Source organism: Nannospalax galili, unplaced genomic scaffold, assembly GCF_000622305.1.
Source record: "Nannospalax galili isolate Female #2095 unplaced genomic scaffold, S.galili_v1.0 scaffold649, whole genome shotgun sequence".
NCBI classification, from domain to species: Eukaryota; Metazoa; Chordata; class Mammalia; order Rodentia; family Spalacidae; genus Nannospalax; species Nannospalax galili.
This window is the reverse complement of record NW_008359093.1, coordinates 476,956-488,587: the sequence shown is the minus strand read 5'-3', so window position 1 is coordinate 488,587 and position 11,632 is coordinate 476,956. Positions and strand designations below refer to the sequence as shown.

The 11,632-nt window shown below is 42.1% G+C and overlaps 1 protein-coding gene across 5 annotated transcripts; it reads right to left on the bottom strand.

Annotated features, from left to right (window-relative positions):
* Window positions 1-1,968: 1,968 nt before the first annotated feature.
* Znf134 (zinc finger protein 134) lies at window positions 1,969-6,851 on the bottom strand. 5 transcript variants are annotated; one of them, XM_029558479.1, is made up of 4 exons: window positions 6,654-6,851; window positions 6,297-6,457; window positions 5,116-5,218; window positions 1,969-4,239 (listed from the first exon to the last, which is right to left on the bottom strand). In XM_029558479.1, the coding sequence occupies exons 3-4, from the start codon at window positions 5,153-5,155 to the stop codon at window positions 2,999-3,001; spliced, it is 1,281 nt and encodes a 426-aa protein (XP_029414339.1). In that variant the 5' UTR covers window positions 5,156-5,218; window positions 6,297-6,457; window positions 6,654-6,851; the 3' UTR covers window positions 1,969-2,998. The 5 variants fall into 5 exon arrangements, with proteins under 5 accessions (XP_029414339.1, XP_029414340.1, XP_017651027.1 ...); XM_029558480.1 differs by having other exon boundaries at window positions 6,600-6,682; XM_017795538.2 differs by lacking the exon at window positions 6,297-6,457.
* Between the last annotated feature and the right edge of the window lie 4,781 nt (window positions 6,852-11,632).

Sequence of the window (11,632 nt, the reverse complement as noted above, 5' to 3'; positions counted from 1 at the left end):
CAGCTGAGTGGGTTTCCTCTAGATTTTAGGTAACCATGTAAAATGTCCCTAGAGCTGGTCCTAACGAAGTTACACTTATAACATGTATCTATGTGCCCTTCACTCATACAGTCTTCTTCATGCCAAACCTGCACACCCTGAAGTCATACACAGACATCAGTATGACATCACCACCAGGAAAATCTATTCTCACCTGTCAACTTTGGACCATGTTTCCTCTTTTTGAATGCTCCACAGAAGAGAACCGTGGAAGATTAGGGCAGGGATGCCAATTCTAGAGGACCTGCACTTTCACTACTTTGTAGGAATCTTTTTCTAAGAGCTGCATGGAAGATGTTGCCTGAGGTTAGTTATAATCTCCAGATAGGCTGAGTAGACTCCAGTGGATGAATTTGTACCAAAGGACATCTGGGTGCAAATACTTGACTGGATAGGACTTAACGTGTATAGTGGAATACACAAGATCCTGTGGGGAGTTGGGGAACATGGATGGGGGGGGTTCTAAATTGATTAAGAACTGTGGTATGAAATGTACAAAAGTTCAATAATTTTTTAAAAATATTGAAAAAAAATTCTGTGTTGACAAATTCTTGGCTACTTCTCTAAAACATGCTTTCATGAGAAAAAAAAAATCTCTTAATTTCCATGCCTTCTGCAATTAAGACGGGTTGAGAATTTCCCAAATCAAATCTTAAGTCTTTTCACAGTTCTCTGTATTTTCCTCTTCTCCAGGACATTTACTAAAATCACCAGAAAGATTCAAGGTCATACCTTCAGTATTTTTGTTACAATGTTCTCAGCTAAACATTCATATAAAAGCTCATCCATGAGTATCTGCAACAGCTTTTCTGTTAATATTTAGAAGCTGAGGTGGGAGGCAAATACCAGTTATGATAAATCGACTGTAGTAAACCCATACTACTACTAATATTCAATAATAAATGAGCTGTCCACATATACAACACAAATAAGATGTCAATTATGCAGCCTAATAGCAAACAAAAACCCCCTATATTGACATAAAACTCTTGAAGATATATTTATTTAGAATATTTTTTATTTTATGTGTATGAGTGTATTGGCTGCATGTATGTAAGTGCACCGATGTCATGCAGTACCCATGGAGTTCAGAAAAGGGCATCAGATTCCCTGGCACTGGAGCTACAAATGGTTGTTAGCTGCTCTGTGGGTGCTGGGAGTTGAACTCAGGTCCTCTGAAAGAGCAGCCAGTGCTGTTAACCACTGAGCCATCTCTGCAGCCCACTGAAGATATATTTATGGACAGTAAAAATGAATCAGTGGCTGCCTAAGAATTCAGTGAAAGTATATGAAGACCACTAAGAAGAGTCATGAAGGTGAACAAGATAGTTTCGGAGCTCTAGGGTATGTTCAACATCCCTGCTGATGTAGTTTTTCAGTAAATACACATATATCAACTTATACGCTTTAATTATATATCATATATAGTATGTTTGATTATACTTCAACAAACCTATTAAGAGTTAAGCCCATTTTAAAACCTAAATCACACATTTCTACTGGAAAGCCAGACAAGTGTATAGCAGTAAGTAATTCTACCACCTTACTCCAAATGCTTTAGGAAATCATCTTCCTCAGTAGGGAAAAATCTGGTAAGCAATCAAGGCCATTTCCAACAGTCACTAGGAATTCTGTCTACTAACCAAAGCTATGTCTTTGGATCATATTATGCTCTTCTCAGAATTACTGTCTACACAGCAAAGACTTTAGGTGAAGCCCTCAGGAAGGCATAGAAATCTAGGAAAAACAGTCTGCTGCTGTTGGTCCTAAGTTACACAGCACCGGAAGGGCTAAGGAATTCTATAAATCTTCTGGTCTCACATAGTCACAGTGACTACAATATTTGACGATGTTCTTATCACAGGAACTTTCCTCTCTAGTATACTGAAGTCTCCCTGTAATTCCACTGTTTCTTTTGGTCTTGTGGAGCTTTGAGTTACATAGCTAGTGACCTGTATACCACATTCTGGTCATGGAGATTGGAACAGCTTCCCCTCAATCGGGCTAGGATATATAGTGCATGTGCTGGAAGCAAGATACTCAAATCATACTGCTCCCAAACCCATGGCAGGTTGTCCCAAAAGTAGTATCTTCCTCAAAGTCATATACAGAACTTAAAGTAATTCTGCAATCCAGTCGTCAGACCCCAAAATATTTAAAGCATTACTGGTGAAGCTTTTTTTCAACAATAGAAGGTAATACTAAAACTGGACTGAGAATTTGTTCTCCACAAACCCACTGCCCCATTTGAAACACAGACTGTGTATCTCTAGTTTGACAGAATCAAACTCTGTTTTCAATTCACTCTAGACTGCAACCCCTCTCCCAAGATTAAATATGGCTTAAATTATAATGCCTTTATCAGAAACCAGAGTTAACATGAGGCAAGTATTTGCTCTGGCTCGATGATAAAGTCGAAAGCCCATTTCAAAGCTCATTAAGAGCTGGGAATAGTGTCAGATGCCTAAACTCCGGCTACTAAGGAGGCTGAAGAAAGAGAAGTTCGAGGGTGGTTTGGATCACACAACAACACTATCTTAGATAAAACATTTAATATAACAACATTCATAAGTAAATCATCTCTGCAAGCCATGCAGAGACTATAACACAGACCTCTTGGCTAAAAGTAGGTCATGTCCACACCTAAACCAGTCAGATATGAGAGAATGGGGATGCTTAGCTATGTCAGTGTCTCATAATTCACTATAGGGATTGGGCAGAGACGACAGTCCTGTCTTCCCAGGGGATGTTGGGTTAAGCAAGCTGCAGTTCAGACTACTTCAACCAGAGTTATTGACAGAGTCAGAACCATGGTAAATTACCTGAACAGGTCAGAAAGTGCAACACAGCTCTTGAAAGCTTCCCACATATCCGGCTCGCATAAGGCATCTCCCAACATAAATGTTTATATAGTATGAGATTCAACACCTGACTGAATACCATTCTGTTCAAAGCACTCCTAAAGTCTTCTCGCAGCATGAATTTTCTGGTGCCGATTAAGGTGGGAGCTTAAGCTGTAGGCTTTTCCACATTCACCGCACTCATATGGCCTTTCTCCAGTGTGAACCCTCTGGTGCCGAACAAGGTGGGAGGTTCTGATGAAGTCTTTTCCACACTTGCTGCACACAAAAGGCCTTTCACCAGTGTGAACCCTCTGGTGTGCAATGAAGTCAGAGCTTCTACTAAAGAATTTCCCACATTCGGTGCACTCAAAAGGCTTTGTCTCAGTGTGAATTCTCTGATGTTTAATGAGGGTATATTTGTGACCAAAGGATTTCCCACAATCACTGCAGTCATAAGGATTTTCTCCAGTGTGGATACTTTCATGTTGAACAAGTGTTGACTTGTGTCTGAAGACTTTCCCACAATCATTGCACTTATAAGGCCTTGATCCATTGTGAACTCTCTGGTGTACTATTAGGTTGGAGTGATGGCTAAAGTATCTCCCACATTCGTTGCACTTATAAGGCATTTCTCCGGTGTGGATTCTCTTATGTTGACTAAGGTTGTCTTTTCGACTAAAAGCTTTTCCACATTCACTACATTCATAAGGCCTTTCACCAGTATGGATCCTCTGGTGCTGGATAAGTGTGGCTTTGCGGCTGAAGGCTTTCCCACATTCACTGCACTCATAAGGCTTTTCTCCACTATGAATTCTCTGGTGCTGAACAAGTGTATCTTTTCGGCTGAAACCTTTCCCACATTCACTGCACTTGTAATGCATTTGTCCAACGTGAAAACCCACCCCAATCTCAGTGCTCTTTGCTTTCTTCTTGCTGTGGGTGATCTTTTGTTGCTGACCAATCAAACTATCCTGGAAGTTCTTCTGTTCTGCCTCACATGCAAAGGGCTTCTCTGATGACTGGGGTTCTGCACAAACTTTGAAATTCTTAACTAACGAGACCTTACCTTCATCTTTTTGTGAAGATTTCTCTACATTAAGATGCTTTAAGTTCTGGTGAAAGTTTTTACTGAACTGGAATTGTCTCCCACATGTCCTACAAGAGTAAGTTTTAAGTCCATGGTATGTTCCCTGGTGTTCATCCACATGTAAAATATCTTCCAAGACGGGGCCACATACGTCACAAGAGTGACTTGTCTGTGTGGAGGAACCTTCCTTGAGAGTACTAACATGTGCCACTCCTACAGAAATGCTCTGTTCAGAAGGTACCTCTTCATCCTTCACTGCACACCAATAACCTGAAAGCAAGAAAAAAGAAAATGAAAAAAACACTGAGAACGTACAGTCTAACTCTGGTGGAAAGGAACGACCCCATCACAAATCTGTATCTAGTATACGCAAGATTAAATTCATGGGGTTAGGCTAACTAATGTTAGCAGGAGAGAGTAAGGATCGATTTGAAAGTTTTTTAAAAAAATTTTATTGTTTTTATTTTACGTGTACGAGTGTATTGCCTGTGTGTATGTGAGTGCACCTGTGTCGTGCAATGCCACCGAGGTCAGAAGAGGGCTTCGGATTCCCCTGGAACTGGAGTTAAGGACGGTTTGTAGCCGCCATGTGGGTGCTGGGAATCGAACCTGAGTCCTCTGCAAGAGCAGTCAGTGCTCTTAACCGCTGAACCCTCTCTCCAGCCCCAATTTGAAGTTTTTTATATAATGCTGGCATCCAAGGGTCATAGATTAGGGAAGGCCTCATCACAGACAAAGGATGAGGTGTAGTACAGGAAGAAAAGGTAGGCAGAGTCTCCAAATTAATCCCCTACAAATGACTTTTAGAAAGGTTTAGCTAATAACAAATGTGTAATGTATGTCGAGGCCCAGGAATAGCTCATGTTCCTAGTGTTCAAGGATATGTATGCATCTGATGACTTTAAATTAATTCAGTTCACAACTAGAGAACACTGCAGAGGGAACAGTAGACCCCTGTATTAGAGAGTCAGGGAGGAGGGCCCTAGGTCAGAAATAACGCAGAACAGAAATGACAAAAGTATCCAGGATGGAGAAGAAAAGATAGATCTCTGGCTTTGACATCAAACACTAATGGGCACAAATCAAGTTTCTGGAATAGTCTGAAAAAAGTCTGGAAAGCCATTCCCTTCTCCAGCTCTCACTCACCAGAGCTGATCCAAGCCCGTTCTGCCACGGCGAGAGTCATGCCCTCTCAGTCAGGTGCCCAGCGTTTTCTCCCTTGCCACACACTTCAGCAACAGTAAAGAATCTGGGAAACATAAGTCAGTGGGGAAAGGACAGGTGAGTGCAAAAGCCTATGCCAGACCAGAAGAAAAATAGGAAAAAACGACCGCTTTGCAAGGACAATCCAGTGGGTCCCATAATGACCATGATGACTTGAAATTCATGATATACACTTCTGAGCTAAGAAAATGTCAGAGAAAGGTGACTGAACTTGGAGCCTAGAAACGATGGGCTGTGGACAGAGTCATCCCATTAAGGAGAAAACAAACAGTGGGCTCTATAGGGCTGAGCTTTAGACCCCTGATGCCCAAGCCCTTCCTGGCAAGCCTCTGGGCAGTGAGAATTAGGGAACATAGGGAATTTAGGAATAAATCTATAACCTCACCTGGCGCCCAGAAAACCTGTGTGAGGGAATCAGAAAACAGCAGTGGCTGCTTCCCAGAAAGGGGAAGAAAAGACCAAGTCCTGGAGAAAAAGATACCGCAGTGCAGGCCAGAAACCTAGGAAAACTCACTTACTAGGAAGGCAGGAAGTACAAAGCACAGAAAGCATTTATCACAGTACCTGAATTTCTGAACCTCCTCAAGCAGGGGTTAATACCCAAAATTCATTCTTGGGCTAGGTCACATGATCCTGAGTGAAACTGAAAACTTGACGGGACTCAGGCTTCCGATTTCTCACATCAAAGATCACAACAATTACCACCTGCAATAATTCTCTCTCTTAGTCTAATCCCTGTGTTTGAGGTCTTCAGAACGTCCTTCTTCCTCAGAACTCCTGACCTGACCTGAGTACCTTACCAGCCCATCTGTTAACTATACTGTGTGACACCTTGGACTCACCATGTCCAAAACCCAATTCTTGATCCTACCATCACTGACTTAACCACTCTCATTCTTTCAGATCTTTGTGATATGGAAAAAAGGAAATACTTGACAATCCTTCACTCTTTACTTTCACAACCATACAGGAAGCCTTGACGATTCTAACTTCAAACTGCTACGCAAAATCTAATGACTTCACTCTCTGCTCCTCCTGATTCTGTCCAGTCATTACAACAGTCTCAGAGTCAGCTGCAACAGCCTCCTGGCTTCCATCCTCACCGTTCCAACTTCATTTTAGTCTTGTTTTCTTGAATAACACTGGAATACGTTCTCAGTCCTTTTAAGATCATCTCTCTCCACCAGTCAAAACGCTCCCTGGCTCCTAAAGGTGCCATTCATCCTATGGGGCAGGCGTCTCTGGTACACACAATCTCTGCTGCCTACAGATACAAACAAAAACCGGCGCATTTTCCGACTACTCCCTGCACCCGCCAAGCCTTTGCTCCTGTCGTTTATTTCTCCATCACACTGCCCCGCACCCCAACATACCGGTTGCATCCAAGATGCAGGTCACTGGCATACCTGTGATTGGAAGGTGAGGGTGGGGACTAGTGAGTCTGGGAACGCAGGACCCACCTGCACTGGGTCCACCTCCGCAGCACCAGCCACTACTTGCCTGAGTGTCGCACCAGACCAGGGAGACCGGGTACCACAGTCCACTAAGCCTCGGAGGCCCGAGTCTCCCGCATCGACCCCGCCCAACCCTTCTGCAGTGGTGATGGAGTCTCCCCCTCCCACGGCTTCCGGCGCACCTCAACTCCGAGCCCTGTCAGCTCTCCGGAGGGGGGCGGGTCCTATGGTTCTGTCCTGGAGCTTAAGCTGTGAAAGACGCAGGAAGTCCCGCCCGACAGAACGGCTCTTGGAAGGCTTCTGGGAAATGTAGTCCCGAAGTCGGGCTGGTGCCTGGACCAGTCAGGCAAAGACCTAGACAAACTGCTGAAGGCTCTGGGAAATTAGAGCGGGACTTATTTTCTCATAACAGCCCGCACCAAGAGAGGGAGGAATGTAGTCTGTTAAGATCACAGCAATTTGGAGACAAGTTATGTGAGATGTTCCCTAATGGGAACATTAAAGTAAGTAAAAAGTAAAGCTTCAAGTCAATTGCCTTAGCGTCAGAGGTGAGAATTGAACCAAGGCAACGTATAAAGTGGAACAAGTTTTCAGAAAGAGGCTTTGGAGCTCCGAAGTGAACTAATGTGGAACTCGTCCTCAGGTCTCCTCAGAAATAAATTCCCAGTAGGTGAGGAAGAATCAAATGGAGGAATACCAGACTGCCCTGAAGCAGGTGATGAATGGAAGCACCTTTCTGGATGGTGTCCAACCAAGAGAACCACACTCATCCAAATGGTACTCCCTAGCTCTCAAACAGAGATACATTTATTTCCTTAGTACCTGAGTATGAATATAAAGTCATCAGGTAGATTTCACTGGTAATGTTTATCACCTCTACTACTTAATATGAAGTAAATTTTTATACTTCCTCCTCAAATATGTCTTTTTTAAAATTTGTTGACTTTTTGTGTGTATATCATACAGAACATCCCACACAATCTTATTCATCTATATATCCACTTCACAAATGGCACCCTCCCATAGCCTCCCCCCTCCCACACACTGGAGCCCACATACTCTGTCATCTGTTACTGTCCACTGTGTTGTTGGCACCCTCAGCCATTCCCCAGTGCTTGTCCATCTGTTGAATCTAGCCAGCCTATCTAGAGATCCTTGTTTTAGGAAGATCAGCTCTTCCTCATCTAGCAGCAATCGATTGTCAATATTCCTTCAGATAAGATTCTGAAGGGGTCTGCTGTTCATTTTCCCAGTTCTATGCTGGGTTACTGTCTGGAAGTCTTTTGGGTCATCCTGGCCAATAACTCAAGGGAAGGTATCTCCTGTCTGGCACTGTTTCTGGTTATGTAGCCTTTAGCTATACAAATAGAGTCTTAAAAAATTTTATTGACCCCATTAATCTTTGGTTATACTTTCCTTCTGGGTGTTTAAGACCCAGAAGGCCCAGATAAGCCAATTTATTTTCACACTTAAGGTAGTTTGAGGATCTGTTCCTCAGGGGTAACGTGGGCTTGGGAGGAGCTCCTGGCTCCTTGCTTTTACCAGTTTCGTCTATGTGAAGATAAGTCAAAGGTCCTGCTCTACCATGGCTGGCTTTGCTTGGAAGCATTAAGGAAATGATTCCTCTGTGTTGACCGTCCTCTTTGTACACTGGACACTGGTTCGAGTCCATCTCGTGGGGTTTCCTTGGCCTCCTTGATCAAGAGGACAGGTGACCCACAACAATTACAGGACATTTTGAGAGATGCTCATAGTCCCCTGAACTAGTTGACCTAGGAGGGCAAGGAGCAAAACCTGTCCTTTAAGTCCATCTGACCACATTAGTATAGGCCTCATAGCTATGGCTGTTAAACATCCAAGAATGTTAGTTCCACCAGTCTAGTACTTTTAATTACCATATGCCAAGTAGATAGAGCTTGGGCAAAGACCAAATGCTCTCAGATAAACCTTGCCTAGACATGTATTATGTTCTTTGATCTGGTTGTATGTATAATCTGTGAGTAGGTTGTTGGCCTAATATGGTTCCCTCTGGTTTTCTAAAACTAGCTAGGCATTGTTTATCTCTCACGTTGTCTAACCCTTCCACCATGGTTTCCCCATTTAAGGTGCCCCCGTTTTTCCCATTTTTCCCTTAATAATACCCTTCTCCTATGGTCTCACCTCTCTTGAGATCCTTCTTTCCCTTTATCCCCTAGGTTCCTTGTATAATCTTCCCTCCAGGCCCCCCTTAAAATAACCCCATTTTTATCCATATCTCCCTTGTTAACACCTACTTTCTACTGTTCTTCTCTTTCAGATTCTTTCTTTTCTTTTACTTCCCTGGTTCCTTTTCATTATCCTAGTTCCTGAAGTTATGTTTGGATACATACTCACATATAGGGATTTAATGCTAGGATCCACATATGAGGGAGAACACATGTTGTTTGTTTTTCTGAGTCTGTGTTCACTTAGTATAACAGTTTCTATTCCATCCATTTCACTGCAAATTTCATGATTTCATCTTACTTTACTGCTGAGTAAAACTCATCATATAAATGAACAACATTTTCATTATCGACTCATCAATTGAGGGACACTTAGGTTGCTTCCATCTCTTAGCTATTGTGAAAAGAGCAGCAACAAACATGTAGTACAAGTGTCTCTGCAATAGGATGAGTTCTTTGGATATATGCCAAGGAGTGGTATAAATGAGTCAAATGGTAGGTTCATTTGTAGGGTTTTTATTTATTTTTTGGTCTTTTTGAGACAAGGGCTCCCTGTAGCCCCAGCTGTCCTGGAACTCACTATGTAGACCAGGGTAGCCTTGAACTCACAGAGACCCACCTACCTTTGCCTCCTGAGTGCTGGGATTAAAGGTGTGCGCCACCACGCCCTGCCATTTGTAGTTTTTTAAGAGTTCTCCACACTGCTTTCCATAGGGGTTGAACAAGCTTGCAGTCCCACCAGCAGTGGATGAGTGTTCCCCTTTCCCCACATCCCCTCCAACATTTGGTATCATTTGTTCTCTTGATCTTAGCCAGGCTGACTGGGGTAAGGTGAAATCGTAAAGTGATTTGAATTTGCATTTCCCTATTTACTAGTGATGATGAAAACTTTTTAAGATGCTTCATAGCCATCTTTAATTCTTCTTTTGAGAACTCTCTGTTCAGTTCCTTTGCCCATCTTTTAATTGAGTTACTTCTTGATTCTCTGTTTTTTGAGTTCATTATATATTCTGGACATTAAACCTCTGTCGGATGTGTCGCTGGTGAAGATTTTCTCCCAATCTGTGGGTTTTCTGTTCACTTCCCTGGTTTCCTCCTTTGATGTACAGAAGCTTTTTAATTTAATGAGGTTCCATTTGTTTATTCTTGAGCTTGTTTCCTGAGCAATTGATGTTCAGTTTCAAAAATCCTTTCCTACACCTCCCACTCCCCCAGCATTGCTCTTTGTGCTCAGGGTTGCTTTGGCTATCCAGGGTCTTTTGTGCCTCCATATGAATTTAAGGATGCGTTTTTCTAATTCCGTGAAGTATGTCACAAGGATTTTGATCGGGATTGCATTGAATCTATATATTGCTTTTGGTAGGATGGTCATTTTCACAATATTAATTCTTACAATCCATGAGCATGGGAGGTCCTTCCATCTTCTGATGTCTTCTACAATCTATTTCTTTAAGGATTTAAAATTTTATTATAGAGGCTGGGGGTTTTCCTTTCACTTCCTTGGTTGCTTCTTTTGATTTCCAGAAGCTTTTTAGTTTAATGAGGTCCCATCTGTTGATTCTTGACCTTATTTCCTGAGCAATCGATGTCCGGTTTAGAAAATCCTTTCCTACACCTTTACCTTGTAGGTTATTTCCAATGTTTTCTTCTAACAGGTTCGGAGTTTCAGGCTTTACATTGAGGCCTTTGATCCATTTGGAGTTGGCTTTTGTGCAAGGTGAATGATAGGGGTTTAGTTTCATTCTTCTACAGGTGGAGATCCAGTTTTTCCAGCACCATTTGCTGAACATGCTGTCTTTCCCCCAGTGAATGTTCTTGGCTCCATTGACAAATACCAGGTGGCTGAAATTGCATGTACTCATATTTGGGTCTTAAACTTTGTTCCGCTGATCTATGGATCTAATATTGTGCCAGCACAATGTTGTTTTTATGACCACAGCTCTGTAACACAGTTTAAAATTTGGTATAGTAATCCCCCCAGCTTTGCTCTTAGTACTCAGGGTTGCTTTGGCTATCTGAGGTCTTTTCTGCTTCCATATGAATCTTAGGATGTTTTTTCCAATTCTGTGAAAAATGTCATGGGGATTTTGATTGGCATTGCAGTGAATCTACAAATGGCTTTTGATAGGGTGGTCACTTTCACAATATTAATTCTTCCAATCCATGAGCATAGGAGGTCTTTCCATCTTCTGATGTCTTCCTCAATCTCTTCCTTTAAGGAATTAAAATTTCTTTGTAGAGGACTTTAATGTCTTTGGTCAGGTTTATTCTGAGATTTTTTTTGCAGTTATTGTGAAGGGCAGTGTTTCCATGTACTCTTTCTCTGACTGCTTGTTATTGGTATATAGAAAAGCTATAGACTTTTGTAGGTTAATTTTGTACCCTGCCACTTTACTGAAAGTGTTAATGTGGAGATAGTGGACAGCCTTGTCTGGTTCCTGATTTCAATGGAAATGCTTCCAGTTTTTCTCCATTTAGAATAATGTTGGCTGTGGGTTTGCTGTATATAGCTTTAATTATGTTGAGGTATGTTCCCTCCAGTCTAATTCCCTCTAGGACTTTGAACATAAATCCATGTTGAACTTTGTCAAAGGCCTTCTCTGCATCTATTAACATGACCATGTGGTTCTTGTCTTTGAGCACATTTATATGATTTATGACGTTTACTGACTTATGCATATTGAACCATCCATGCATCTCTGGAATAAAGCCTACTTGATCATGGTGGATGATCTTTTTGATGTGTGTCTGTATGTGGTTTGCAAGTATCTTTGAGAATTA